The sequence below is a fragment of the Dasypus novemcinctus genome, chromosome 26, assembly GCF_030445035.2.
Source record: "Dasypus novemcinctus isolate mDasNov1 chromosome 26, mDasNov1.1.hap2, whole genome shotgun sequence".
NCBI lineage: Eukaryota > Metazoa > Chordata > Mammalia > Cingulata > Dasypodidae > Dasypus > Dasypus novemcinctus.
Genome location: NC_080698.1, coordinates 50,097,146 through 50,112,560, shown reverse-complemented (window position 1 = coordinate 50,112,560; position 15,415 = coordinate 50,097,146). Strand labels below are relative to the sequence as shown.

Here is a 15,415-nt window from a genome sequence, read left to right as displayed (position 1 = left end):
AAAGCATGAATGAAATTTAAGATGCTTTTGGCTAATTTCAATACTTGGCCCCAAAAACATGAGTTCATAAATGTCATTTCTTGGATACTTTCAGAAATGTCTTCATTTTTTTGGTCATTTATATAGCCAAAACTAAGTAGAAGATGAGTCTTTCAATTTAGAGCCATGTTCATGACAATTATTAAAACTGCCCTGTGCTTTAGTAGAGCCAGTTAAACAATATTTCTTCTTTACATGGATTTTATAGACAAAAGTAGAAAATATGGGCATTGATATATCCTCAATAAAAAGTTGTTGAATGAAAAAAAAGGTAGAATAAGTGAATTCTAATCATGAAGAATCATGATCATATCTGGAGAATCTAAATTTTAATACATTCATTTCTCTGATTTTTTCTTCCTGTTCCCTTAATTGAAGTTAAAACCTAAACAGTCATTGAAAGAATACAAGACAGTTTCTTACCTGGAAAATAATGTGATGAGCTGTGGAAAGCAGTATCACATTGATTCTCAATTTGGCATGCAGTCAGTGTTTACATAATTATTTTTCTAATTTAACTCCATGAAGTAAAGTATATTAGACTGGGAATTAAGGAACCTGAAAGCTGGCCTCAGTTTTGTGACTAACTTTTGATTTGAAGGTTTCCAAGTGAAGTATGACACGTCTTTTCATGTGTGTTTTATTTCTGTATTTATCTTCCAAGTTGATGTATTTTAGAATATGTTGGGAACAGAAACCATTGGTGTGACTTACTCCTGTTTAATAAATAATGATAACTCAATTTATTGATTCAGTTATTCCCTTATTCAACCAATGTTTTTTGAGTTCACTTGCTCTCTGCTGGAGGATTAGAAAATGAATAAGGTTAATCTTTGTCATCATTTTATTACCACAGTTTTGTGAAATACGGCATAGGTTGTAAAAACCCTAAAGACAGGAGACACAGATTCAGATCCCACTCTCTCTTATTGCCTGTCTGATCCTGGGTCTTTGACTCAGTTTCCCTCTCTTTATCATGTGAGGGCCTGGATTTGATGGGGCCTCACTCCATGTTAACTGCAGCCCCACTTCCCTTAACTACTGGATTTAGGACAAGTAGAAATTTTAAGGTGGAAAGTCAGAAGTCATTCTGTTCTTTTCTCATGTAGAAATGGAATATGACAGAAAAAGAACTGTCTTTTTTGATGCGGCATAGATGCCTGAGCACCTCAGCATTCAGCTTCAGAAAGGAGAGACAGGGAAACGGACTTTGGCCCAGTGGTTAGGGCGTCCGTCTACCATATGGGAGGTCCGCGGTTCAAACCCCGGGCCTCCTTGACCCCTGTGGAGCTGGCCATGCGCAGCGCTGATGCGCGCAAGGAGTGCCGTGCCACGCAAGGGTGTCCCCCGCGTGGGGGAGCCCCACGCGCAAGGAGTGCGCCCGTGAGGAAAGCCGCCCAGCGTGAAAAGAAAGTGCAGCCTGCCCAGGAATGGCGCCGCCCACACTTCCCGTGCCGCTGACGACAACAGAAGCGGACAAAGAAACAAGATGCAGCAAATAGACACCAAGAACAGACAACCAGGGGAGGGGGGGGAAATTAAATAAATAAATAAATCTTAAAAAAAAAAAAAAAAAAAAAGAAAGGAGAGACAGTTTCTCCTTAGTGTGCTGCAGACTCCGGGATGGATTGGTATATATGTTTGTGTGATTTATAGAGAAACCATTATCTTTGGATATTTACAGAATTTTAAGTACTTTCCATCAACATCATCTCTTTTGTCCCTTCAGATAGATAAAAGCCCAGAAGGACAATTCACTCAGCTAATGACGTTGCCCAAAACCTTACAGCAACAAATAAATTATATTATGGACCCTCCTGGAAAAAACAGAGATGTGGAAGAAACTTTACTACAACTTGCTTACAGTCCTGACTGTGGAGAGGTGGTGCGACTAGGTATGTTTATGAATTTGACAGTGAGGAAGTGCTCGCCCTGGGTGAAAGCAAACTCTGTTTATGACTCAGATTCATGTTTAGTCTTTCTTTCCTAATGAGATCGAGATAGATTGCCTCTAGGGAAAAGAAAGCACTAGCAATTCAGGGTTTTTTCCACATCTAAAATTTCAGTTGTGTAATGTAGGGTGCTGGAAATACTTCTGTTTCAGATTCCTCGATCCTCAGTCACATCACAGGGGAAAACAATGTTTCTTTTGGTTCAAGGAGTATAATGTCTAGAAGTTATTTAAAGATATATTTGTGTTCTTCTTCATGATAGTCTAAGAAAAAAGACTGGGGACTTTTTTTTTTTAAGATTTATTCTATTTATTTATTTCTTCCCCCCACCTTGTTGTTTTTGTGCTCGTTTGTCTACTGTCTCTATCTATTTGTTGTGTGTTCTCTCTGTCTGCTTGTCTTCTTTTTTTTTTTCCTTCCCGAAGCACTGGGAACTGAACCTGAAACTTTCTCCATGTAGTAGGTTGGCACTCAACTACTTCCCAAACTGGGGGCATTTTTAATGTTTTTAAACATTAAGAACACAGCTTCCATCCACCAGTGCTAATCTGATGTGTCTCAACTGGGTCAAACAAGTTTGCTCTGACACAGGAGATGTTCCCCACAGCATTATCCCCATGGCCTCCTTAATATTTATCAAAAAATCTGAACCTTATCTTCAGAGACCACTTCTCTTTGAGGTGTTCAAGGTCTTTTATAAGGTCAGTCAGTAAAGAAATAATTATGAGATTGAAGATGATTCTTTCCCTCAAATGAATATTTACTGAATTCCTCTGCTATGCCAGATGCAGTTTACAGTAATGATTTGAACATTAAACCAGATGTGAACATGAGCTACAGTATATATGTACCACTCACACTATCTCACTGACCAGCTCCAGATTTCCAGAACCATGTATTTAGGTAACCAGGTACCTATAATGAAGACAAATTTGTGGGAGACGTGTGTTTGTTTTAACATAATCCTGGTAACAGTGGAATTTCTGCTGCCTCTGTAAGGAGATACAAGGCTCGTACTGGTATTCCTCATTGAGGAACCCTCTATAAATGTTCAGAATGAAAGTTTTTCTCATAGAAACAGCAGCTTTAAGCAGATTTACACTTATGAAACTAAGTTGGAAGAGACCTCTGAGTGCCCCCAAGGTTCAGTAGCTTGCCTGTTCTCACACAGGAGGCCGGCAACACTGTTGGCTGTTCAAGTCTCCTGACTGATAACCCTTTTCACAGTCACTCTGGGACACCAGGACAGAGGTAGATTTACTGACTTACTGGATAAGTGGAAAGACTATTTATGTTTGTGTTTCATCTGTTAAAGTTACTAACATGTGGCTGTTGGTTTTGTCACATAGGGCTTTCTGCAATCGTGAGGCCTTCTAGTATGAGCCAGAGCACCAAAGGCATTTTTACTGCTGGTAAGAACTTTAGAAAATCCATGCTTAATGTACCTGCTGAGTTTAGTAGCTTCAAAGCTCCTGGTTGGAATGTAAATCTTTATCTGTATTCTTTAAGTATAATACTTGTACAGTACTGAATTTTGATGTTCATAAAGTAGGATATTGCAATAATGAGGCATAACAAGCACTACATTCTGTTTTTCTCATAACTCAAACTGCTTGAAGTACTCTTGGAAGACTTCGTGCCTGCATTAGTCAGTCAAAAGGGGTGCTGATGTACCAGAAATTTGCTGGTTTTTATAAAGCATATTTAGGGTAAAAGCTTACAGTTAGAAGGCCCTAAAGAGTCCAACACAAGGTACCATAAGAAGTCCTTCCTCGCTCAAAGTCTGTTGCTGCGTGTTGAAGCAAGATGGCTCTTGATGTCTGGAGGGTTCAGCGTTCCTCTTTCCTCTTGAGGCTCCTGGGCCCAGCTTCTTCCAATCTCAGCTGTAGGTTGGCATAAGGCTCGTCTCTCTTCCTGGGGGCTCATTTCATTCTGGGCTCTGCTGCTCTCTTCTCTTCATTAGGTGAGCTGTAAACTATCAGGCTCATTTCTCTTCCTAGGGCTGCAGGATCCTCTGTGTACCTACTTGCTTGAGAGTCTGTTTTATCAGCCTGCCAAGGGGGTTAGGACTCGACGCTGAGTCAAACTTTAATGATGTGGTTGGATCAAAGCCCTTAGCTTAACATAATTTAATTAGATGTCTCAGCTGAATCTAATACAGTCAAAGGATTATCACTGCCCAGAGGAACAGACCAGTTTACAAATATAATCTGTATCTTTTTTAAATTCATAAATAATATCAAACTGCCACAATGCTCCTCTGAAGTTTCTGAATAATTCCTTATGTGCAGTTTTTTCCCCCTCATATTTTTTATATTTATCAAAGTTATGCACGTACATAGTTGCGAAACCAGCAGTACCTTGCTCTCCTTCCCTGTATTTGCCCTCTGCAGAGATGACTATTTCCAACTTTCTTAGTTGGTTATTTTAGTTTTTACTCCCTTTTTTCTGGTTAAGAATCTTATATTGCTAGGCAGAAGATTAGAATTCAACTCTTTCACCTACCATTTCCACATATATTCGCCTTTCCTACCCTCTTCCTCCTAAATATAGCTGTATTGTAATTTTGGTCAAATCAGTATTCAGTGTTTGCTTCATTATGACTCTTGTTAATGTGATCCATACAATACACTTTTCCTTTTCTGTACAACTTTATTTTCCCATGCAGATTGTCTTCACCTCCCTTTTGGGTTATATCCCCATTTCTTGTATTTTGTGTCTTTTTATTTTCTTGCTGTGCGCTCTCATTTTAGTGAAGCACATCATCCAGTAGTTCTTGGAGAAAGGGTTATGGGAGATAAATTTGGAGATCATGGTATCTGAAGATATCTTTTGTCGGCCCTCACACACAATCGATACTTTGGCCAGGTATAGACTAGAAATCATTTTCCTTTAGAATTTTGAAATCATTGCTCTCATTTCTGGGATTGCTGTTGAATTCCAAAGTTATTCTCATTCTTATTCCTTTGTATATGGCCTGTTCTTTCTTTCTGGAAGCTTTTTGAGTCTCCTGTTTTCCCCTAGTGTTCTGAAATTTCTCAGTGATGTGCCTTGGTGGGAATATATTTCATCTGTTATTCTGGATCCTCATTCCATTTTCGGTTTGAAAACTCATATTTTTTTACCTTATTTTATTTCTTCCCTTTTATTCTAGGACTGTCTCGACTTGTCCTTTGGTTTTCTTTCTTTTGTCTCCTATTTTTAATCTTTCTCTTTTTGCTCTGTTTTATGGAAGATTTTTCCCAGTTTTAGCTCCCAAGCTTTCTATTGAGGTTTTTTTTCCTCATTATTATATTTTTATTTCTTGAGAGTTTTTTTTTTAATTGTTGTTTTTGTTCTCTGAGTATTCTCTGAATGTTCCTTTGTTTATTTCATAGCATCCTGTTCTCTTTTATGGATGAAATATCATCTCTTATACCTACCATATAGTTTTTTGGAGGTTGTTTATGACTTTTATGAGAGGTGTGAGGGGAAGGGTTATTTGTTTGGTGTCTCTTTCTTTTTAGCATGTTACCACTGCCCTTGGATGTACCTGATGTCTGATGTTACAGAAACACTGTATTTTACCATCTCCAGAGAATTAACCTCCGGGTATCTCTTAGAGAATATCCAGTCACCCACCTCCTTGGAGTAGGGTTGGAGCTTTGGGAGTAACTACCTCTTAAAAAGAGGCCCTTATTCACCTCTGCTGCCAGAGATTCCTGGTCTCATTAATCCCTGAACTTTCGTGGAGTTTCTGCTGGGTAAATCAGGTCACTTCTTGGCTTTCTCTGCGGCTGACTTAGAACTTGGTTTCTTAAGGTACACTAAGTCAGTTTCACTTATCTATTAAATATCCAGCTTCTAAAACTTTGATGCTGTTGTGTGTCCTTGTTGGTTTATAGCTTTAAAAACAATCCTTTTACTGCCATTTTTGTCAATTTTGGGGGTTTAGTAAAAGGTATAATACATGTGGTCAAGCTTCATCTTTGCTGGCTTTATTTTTACTTTCATGCTTTATTCCTCAAAGATCCTAGGATTCTGTCATTGCTAACCGTATGTTGTTTTTTTTCAGGGTGTGCATTTCTAATGTTCATTATGCAAATGTTTTAAAATAATCTTTATCATTCTTTTTTTTCATTGATTTTTTTCCTTCACTCTTTGAGTGCTATGGATTTGAAAACTTAAGGTCTTAGAAGGAGAAGAATGAGGTACCCAAACTTAGATGTATATCATCTTTTATAAGTCACAAAATAGTTGTAGTCTTCCTGTATAAAGATGTGCAGTATTCTCTCATATTAATGTACCACGATTGGCTAATCCAGTCCTCTATTAATAGACAATTAATTTGGGTTTCTGTTCATAGGTTTACACTTTTACCAGTTGTTCATATAGCCCATAAAAAATACAGTCTGTAGGATTGTTTTTTGTGTTTTTAAAAAATAACTGAATGGTATACTGCATTTATTATTCTGCCAGTGGCTTTTTGCATTCAGCATTTTTTGCAAATTATGTTATGTACATCTAGTCCATTCATTTTAACTGCTGTGTAGTATTCTCTCATATTAATGTACCATGATTGGCTAATCCAATCTTCTATTAGTAGACAGTGAGTTTGTTTCTGATTTTTTTTGAGCATTGTATCTGTTCCTGCTTGTGCACAGGCAGGGCAGGGTGGCGTCTCCTAGGTAAATACCTCATTACTAATTTTCAGGCTTATTGGAAATTGCCAAATTGTCCTCCAAAGTTGTTGTACTGCTTTATGGTCCCACCAGTGCTGATGAGAATTCTCATTTTTCCACTATTCTTTCTGATACTTGGTATGGTCAAGGGATTGCCATCTCTAGTTCAGTCTTCCTTCATTTATCCATCAATTGAGCAGCTCTCATGGGCCAGCCACTCAGGTTACAAAGTGAACATGACACCATCCTGCCTTTAAGGAGCTCATACTCTAGAAGGGCTGACAGATGTGTAAATAGACTGTTGCAGCAGAGAAACTTGCAGTGGCAACGGAGGTAGCCCAAAAAGGGAATGATCTTTCTGCCTGATTCTGATCACTGGGCTTCAGCTTGCTAACAAGATAATGTGGTCACCCCTCTTTACATCTCACAACCCAGCTGCCTGGAAACCCAGCCAAGCATTTTGGCTCCAAGGACACAGTGTTACCTTCCTGAGTCTCTGGAATGACTCAGCCAAAGATTTGACAAGGATTCAGTACACACATGCAAATGCAACTCAGCCCACTGGAAGATGCATAGCTCCATGTTTCCAGTTAAGATGTTTACATAATCTGTGTTTTTACTCGTTTGTCCTGGCAAGACTGAAGATGACGTGCTTTTGTTTGCTTGGGTGGTTCAAGCTGTTAATCCGTGTTTTGTATTAGTGCAGGTTCCTTGCCATGATCCTTCTTGGGTAAGGCTTGAGGATTTGCTTATTTTGAGATTTGGCTTCCTATGCTATAAGGAATTATTGGATTGTTTTAGTTCTGCTGTGTTTTTTAAGAGATACGTACTAAAATATTTACCATTAAAATATGATAGGATGTCGGATTAGCTTCAGAGTAACACTATGGAAGGAAGTGGGTAAGGAAAAGATGAAACAAGATTGGCCATGAGTTGACAAATTGTTGAAGCTGGGTGAAGAGTACATGGATGTTTTTTGTATTATTGTGTCTATTTTTTTATACATTAGAAATTTTTTTTCTAATAAAAGGTTCAAAAATCAATCATCACCATCTCAATACTTCCCACCTGAAATGAACCTTTGGTCCTCTGTCCGCTGTGTTTCCAGTGGCCAGCAGAGGGCAGTGGGTCCCACCTCACAGAACCACACGGGCTTCCTGAGCCTTCACTTTTTGCTTCCCTTTCACTCTTAATGATGCCACATTGGATTATGGAAGTTCAGAATAGCAGAATGTATGTAACCTTGACTGTGAGAAGTGGAAAGTGATGAGCACCCCTTCAAATTCCATGAGTTTATTTATATAAGCTCCGGTTTCTCTGGTTTATGGTGGTGGCAGATTGTGACCAGGCTGCTTAGCAAAGGGCCAAGTGCCAAGGGTTTGTGGGGTTCAAATTTCAACTTAACCTCTACAGCGTGGGCAAGTTACCTAATTTATGTGAGCCTTAATTTCATGGGGATAATTGTACCTGTCCCACCAGATTATGAAAATTGTATCTTAAGCTGTGTAAAAGCATAGAGCAGGTGTAGCTCATTGGTTGAGTGACTGCTTCGCACGTACGAGGTCCCAGGTTCAATCCCTAGTGCTGCCTTAGAAAAAAAAAATAGATGTGTAAAAGCATCTAGCACTGTATCTGGTCCTCTTCTGGTATCAGTCTATAAAATTATGCAGTTTTCCTGACCTCTCTTTAAAACCTGCCTCTTGGCACAATCACATTCACATAGTACCAGTCGGTTAGGTCTCCAGCTGGAGGAAAGTAGCCATGCTGGCACTGAGATGGGGTGGGTTGGCCTCCTCCTCTCTCCTCTGTCTTCCAGCACTTTGATCTTTAGAAGTTCTTTTGTTCTAGTGGTAACTGCTGCTGTTGAGCTACCTGGCTTTTTGCTAGGTCCTTTTCCCTGAGGTCTCCAAAGTTCTACCTCCCTTCAGTTTTTCAGCTAACACAAGTATCTTCAGCAAGGAAAGAAAACCCTAATATATTTGGCCTAGTTTTCATTCTTGTGTAGCCATTATTACTTCCCACCTTTTTAACCTCCTACTCATCGGGGAAAGAGAGAGAGATTCAGACACTGAGCAGGAAATACCTTTTGTATTCAAATACAGTTAAATTCAGTGAGAAAGCTAATGAAAGGAGCTACACGTGGGTCAGAAGACATGAGTTTGAAACTGTGGTTATTCACTTCTTCACTCTATTACCTTGGTATGTTAATTTTTCTTCTTTGAGGCTTAAATGAGAGGGCGTTCAGTACATTGCATGGTACCTAGTGGGTACTCGATAAACTTGGGTGAGTCTAGACCTAAATGGGACTCTACTCCTAGAAAAGATGGGAGCTGGGCACCCATAACTAGCTCAGAGGATTGCCCCTTGTAGTAAATGGTGTCAGACAACACAACACTGTATTCTCATGCGATCTGATACTCCATCTTTATTAATTCCCTTGAAATTCCCTGTCCATTTGATATACCCATTGTGAGTACAGAAATGCTTCAAAGGTCAAATTCTTATTTTTCTTTTTCTGTAGCCTGGGAGTTGATTATTTAGAAAATAATATTGCCTTTCTCCGACTTGCTGTTGGTAGGATAGTTCTCCTCAGGGTTAGCGGGTCGGCAGATGAAGCCAGGGAGCTCAGGAGTGGAGAAAGACTAATACTAGAGCTTCCCTAACACTTGCCCTCCTTTCCTGATAGAGACATGGCGTCCTGTCTCAAACCAAAAGCAAAAGACCAGCTGAGGAAGCTGTCATATTCTGAGCTTGCCACCTTTTATACGTCTAACTTGATTAGAGAGATGTAGAAAGGTGTGAGTATTCTGCTGTGGAAATAGGTGAGAAATGGGACAGTTAGTGCTCAGACTGAGAGGTAAGCGGGAACCAGACAGGGATGGCCTTGATAGCCATATTAAGAGTTTATTTTGAGGGCTGAGGGAAGCCACTGGAGGATGGTAGAAATATCACTGCAGCTAGGGAAATGGGATCAGATTGTAAGAGAGAGAAAGTCATTGCTAGGGAGTCTGCTTAGATATGGTTGCAGCCAGCCAGGTGAGAAATGACAGCAGCCTGAACTCAGGCCGTTGCCTACAGACAGAGAAGAGATTCTGCACTATTTAGAAGGCCAGTGACCAGGTCTTGGTGACTGACGAGATCCAGAGGGACTCAAAGAGAACTGCCAGGATCCTGGCTTGGGTAGCAGTGGAGGGTGGTGGCCTTGAGGGGAGGATGAGGAGTTTAATTTTGAACTCTTGGTTTATTTTCCCTCACCTGACTTTCTGGTCAGTCAGAATTAACTCTTGGGAAACATACCTATTAACCTCTGTAGCTTCAAAGCATTCAAGACAAGTTTAGTCTTGTTTTTAAAAAAGATTCTGGCATGCCTCAGTTGAAATTTACTAATACTTTCCTGGGATGTTCATTAATTGTCCTCTGCTTCTGGTTTCTTATAACTAAAACTTTTCTTCCATTTTTTGGTGCGTATGTATTTAAATACAAAGAACACATATAAGAATAAAAATTTTTATGGAGATGTGCTTATCATTTAAAAGCCCGAAAGTTCTTAAAATAAGTCATACTTCTGCCTCAGAAGCAATTTTCTTGGTAGCTATGACTTACCATGGTTGGAAATGAGTTGGAAGAATGGTTTGCAATTTACCGTCTTTCCCAAAGATCTGAAATGCAAGATTATGGGAAGGTGGAGACCCCTCAAAACCTACTCATATCTTCGCCTCACGTTTCCTGGAGAATTTCATCTGTCATTAGATCCATCAGTTTAAGGTTGTGCGTGTGTTAACTTTGCTGCAGGTCATGTGAAACAAAGCCAGAAAATTTCTCTGTGCCTTCAAAACAGAATCCTGACTGTAGTTATTAATTTGAATCCATAATGACCAGCTTAGGGCACTAAGAATCTCTAACACAGAGAAAACTGTGTTGCCTGTTCATCCAGAAGGAAGGGCGCCAAGATGACGACAGTAATGCCGTCAGAGCGAAGCTACTCTTAGCAGCCTGCCTCCCCTCTCAGTACGTTCTCAGAGGGTTCTGGCGGGTGCAGAATTCTCAAATCACTCTCCTTTTCTTTTCAAAGGAAACAGTAAACAAGAGTAAGCTTAATGTCAGGCAAGTAGAATTCTACAGGTTGTAAAGCTGTGTAACTGATGTTCATTATCGCCACCAACTAGTTCAGTGTCTTGCATGTGAGACGTTCAGTGAATATTTGTTTAGTGTATGAAAAATGAAAGAATCTAAATCTTGTGGACTTAGGAAGAATCTCCACTAAACAGAAGGTCTTAAGCTTTTTAACTGAAATATAGCATATATACAGAAAAGTGTCCAAATCATAAACTTGATGAATTTTCACAGAGTGGACCCATTCATAGACTTAGCACCCAGAGCAAGAGTTTGGAACAGTCCCAGCGCCCCTCAGGTCCCACTTCCACTCACAACCCCACCAAGAGGAACTGTCATCCTTCTAACACCATACTTCTGTTTTGCCTATTTGAACTTTGTATAAATATAATTGTGTATACTCTTGTATCTACCTTATTTTGTTTCTCCTAACATCTGTGAGATTCATCAAGTTGTTCAGAGTTAGCAGTGGGGTTTTTTTGTTTTTGTTTTCTCTCACCTCCCTGGTCTGCTGCATCTCTTAATGTCTCTCCTCTGTGTCTCTTTTTTTTTTAAGGAAACCAATTATTTATTTTTAAAAAATTTTTTTTACTGTTTTTTTTAAAGATACATAGATCACACAAAATCAGCAGTAGTTTGTTTCTTCTCCCAGCAGTATAGTATTCCATTGTATCAATATGCCAGAATTTATTTACCTACTCTATTGTGGGTTTTTTTTTGTCTTTATTTATTTATTTTTAAAGATTTATTTATTTATTTCTCTCCCCCCCCCCCCCCCCCCGTTGTCTGTTTTGCTGTCTTCTTTGTCCGCTTCTGTTGTCGTCAGCGGCATGGGAATCTGTGTTTCTTTTTGTTGCGTCATCCTGTTGTGTTCAGCTCTCCATGTATGCGGCACCATTCCTGGGCAGGCTGTACTTTCTTTCGCACTGGGCGGCTCTCCTTATGGGGCGCACTCCTTGCGTGTGGGGCTCCCCATATCGGGGAACACCCCTGCGTGGCAGGGCACTCCTTGCACACATCAGCACTGCGCATAGGCCAGCTCCACACGGGTCAAGGAGGCCTGGGGTTTGAACCGTGGACCTCCCATGTGGTAGACGGATGCCCTAACCACTGGGCCAAGTCCGCCACCCTTTATTTATTTTTTTAATGTTACATTAAAAAAATATGAGGTCCCCATATACCCCCACCCCCTTCACTCTACTCCTCCCCCCATAACAACAACCTCCTCCATCATCACAAGACATTCATTGCATTTGGTGAATACATCTCTGAGCACCACTGCACCTCATGGTCAGTGGTCCACACCATAACCCACACTCTCTCACAGTCTACCCAGTGGGCCATGGGAGGACGTACAATGTCCGTAACTGTCCCTGCAGCACCACCCAGGACAACTCCAAGTCCTGAAAATGCCCCCACATCACATCTCTTCCTCCCACTCCCTACCCCCAGCAGCCACCATGGCCACTTTCTCCACACCAATGCCACATTTTCTTCGATTACTAATCACAATAGTTCATGAATAGAATATCCGTAAGTCTACTCTATTGTTGATGGATACTCGGGTTGTTTCCACTTCAGGGCTAAGTAGAGCGGCTGTGAATGTTTTTGTTTTGTTTTATTTTGTTTGGTTTTGCTCATTGTCCGCTCGCTGTTTTGCTTGTTGTCTACTTGTTTGTTTTCTTTAGGAGGCACTGGGAACGGAACCTAGGACCTCACGTGTGGGAGGCAGGCACTCAACTGCTTGAGCCACATCCACTGTGAACATTTTTTGTACTTGATTTTTGGTGAATGTATGCATTTCTGTCAGGGATATACTTGAAATAGAATTGTGGGTCATAAAGTATGTGCATGTTGGACTCTGGTGAATACTACCAATCTATGTCCCAAGTTACATTCCCCTTAGCAGAATTTCTCTTGTAATACCTCCTGGACTAGTATTTGATATTCTGTGTCTTTTTCATTTCGGGCATTCTGGTAGGTGAAGAGTGGTATCATGTTGGGATATTGTTTATATTTTCTGATGACAAATGAAGTGGAACACTTTCTCTTGTTTATTTGCACATCCTTTGTGAGGTACCTATTACAGTCCTTTGCTCATTTTCTTTTGGGTTATATGCCATTTCCCTATTGAATTCTTTATATCGTCTGGATGCAAGTCCTTTGTTGGATATGTGTAATGCAAAAATCTTCTCCTGCTATCTTAATGGTGTCTTTTAGTGAAAAGAAGTTCCTAATTTTACTTGGTCCATAATAGCAAATTTGTCCTTTATGGTTAGAAGTTTCTGTGTCCTGTTTAATTTTTTTTTTTTTTTTTTTGCCTGTTCCAAGTTCATGAGGATAGTCTCCTCTGCTTAAAGTAAGCCTGGGTATTTGGTAGTATAAGTCCTCCACCTTTGTTCAAATTAGAACATTAAGGCTGAAGGGGACCCTGAGTTCTGCTCTGTTACTGGCTCTTAACCTTTTACAAGTACTGGATCCCTGTGAAAATCTGACAAAAATTCTGGTCTCTCTGCCCAGAAATACTCATATGCCTATCCACATCAAATTATCTGACAATTTCAAAGAGTTCACAGACCAACATTGAAGCCTGTCTTTGGGCCACAGGCTAGAGAACCCCAGATCTAGTGCAACCCATTCATGTTGCAGATGAGAGAGACAGGTACCACACGCTTAAGTTTGTGGCCCAGCTGGGGTTAGAGCCCAGGCCTCTTGACTCCTGCTCCGTGCTCTTTCTAACACAGTTCCCTGCTGCAGAGCTTTCTGAGACTACCTGTCCCGCAGAGCCATCCAAGGGAGGGATTGTTTTTTGTCCAGGGAGTTTTCTTTTCACTGGCGGCAAAAATAAAAGGCTTTATGGTGAAGCTTGTGTACTTTATGTATTTACCTTAGATGTTTAAGCCCCGAGGAGTCTGTGACTCAGCTTTTTTGAAGTTGAGCTGGAAACTATCATGGTCGAGGAATCTTCCTCTAGCTGTGACTCAGTGCCTTGGGGTTGCTCTGTGGAACCTTCCTGTATGCAGCTACCTGTTTCTGCTGGGTCTCTTGATTGACTGTGGCTGGAATTTCAAAAAGCACTTACGTAATAAGTTTCCAGTCTCAATGCTCAAGTGGGTGAGGTTTACTAGAGTGGTTGCTCCAGGGAGGAAATTAAAAGGGGTGGAGGGAGACAGGTAAAGGAGCTCAGAGTTTCTTGACTAGGCTGTGACAATGTGCAAGTAGTTAAGCCAGTAGACAAGCCAGGCCAGAGTACCTAGAAGTAAGTGTTCATTAAGAATTTTATTGGTAGCCTGCCTTCTTATCTGCCACTGCCCACCGTAGCATCCTCAAAGATTGAGTATAAGGCAGCTTACAGGTAACAGAGCCAGGTATTTTCAAGAGATCACACAAATCACAGTGCTAAGAGTCTGCAAAACTAATCCTGTTTCCTTGTCAGCAGTGCTCACCAAAGTGTATTGCCAGAGGTGTGCATTTTAGACTTGCAGTGCAGACCACAGTTTCGGTGGTGAAAGGGACTATCTGGGTCTTTGGCACACCCTAAGTGAGCTCATCCTCCACAGAAAGGAAGCGAATCCACAGTACTGTACGCAAATGTGATCCTGTTAGCTGTTACAAATCACGCCCTTGCATTTGATCCCATTTTCCTTCTTTCCCAGAAGCTCCTGAGAGACCCTTCTCTGGCTCCCTTCACACTTGTGTTTTAGCAGAGGGGCAGGAGAAGGTCAGATAGCAGAAGGAGGCGTACTAGCACAGTCATTTCTGAAGTATTTACTGCACACCTACTGTGTGTATACAGGGTACTGTACCAGGTGACAGGGATACAGAGCTGAGTAGGGCAAGGACCCTGTCCCCAGGGAGCTCCCGGTTTAGGCCAAGGGGCAGCTGGATAAACTGACAGATACTGTACTGTGTGGGGAGTGCTGCAATGGAGCAAAGCAGAGGTGCTGGAGACTTGGAGGAGCAGCAGCTGAATCAGCCTGTGGAATCCAGGAAGGCCCTTCCTAGAGAAGAAGTTTCAACACGGGTTTGGTGTCTCCAAGGCAGTGATGGCAGCAGCATTCATTCTAGGCAGATAAGCAGCATGTGCAGTGACAAGAAGCACTGAACTAGGGGTGGTTGGAACAGTGGGCATTGGGATAAAGAAAGGAGCTCCATTTACAGAGTCTTGTCTTTGTCCTGCCCTTCTTTTCCTTTAAAAAAATATCTACTATGTTCAGAGGCTACCAGTATTATTGTGGTTCAAGAGATTTGCTGATACCAGTAATTCCAGCATCTTCGTTACCATATCATTGTTTCAGTAGATGCTTAGGTCAGAGTCCATCCATCCCCCTCACACACTCCTTGACCCCGGTGACCTTTAATAAACTAGCTCCCAGGTCTTCTAGACCCCACCAGTCAGTACTGCTGCATTCCAAAGACAAGTCTGTGGTCAGGATATTTTAGAAACTCTAGCTGAGCATATACTCAGTAAGTCTCCACTTTCTCACCTTCTCTTCTTTCCTTTTTCTTTTTTAGGCATGAAGAAATCTGTGGTTTATGGTTCATTAAAATTGCACAAAATGTGGAAAGGATGGCTGAGTAAAACATCCTAATTTTGCTTCCTTTTTTATATGTTATGTGTAGATGAATAAAGTGTTTGATCCTTTTTGA

General features: G+C 40.8%; 1 protein-coding gene across 2 annotated transcripts in view; it reads left to right on the top strand.

The window, feature by feature from the left end:
* Positions 1-15,415, top strand: part of TAMM41 (TAM41 mitochondrial translocator assembly and maintenance homolog) — a 49,874-nt gene extending 34,459 nt beyond the window's left edge. For both annotated transcript variants that reach the window (XM_004466362.5, XM_012528223.3), the window contains 3 exons: positions 1,769-1,934; positions 3,341-3,403; positions 15,281-15,415. In XM_004466362.5, coding sequence (XP_004466419.1) covers positions 1,769-1,934; positions 3,341-3,403; positions 15,281-15,357 — 306 coding nt within the window. In that variant the 3' untranslated portion in view covers positions 15,358-15,415. The remainder of the gene's footprint in view (positions 1-1,768; positions 1,935-3,340; positions 3,404-15,280) is intronic.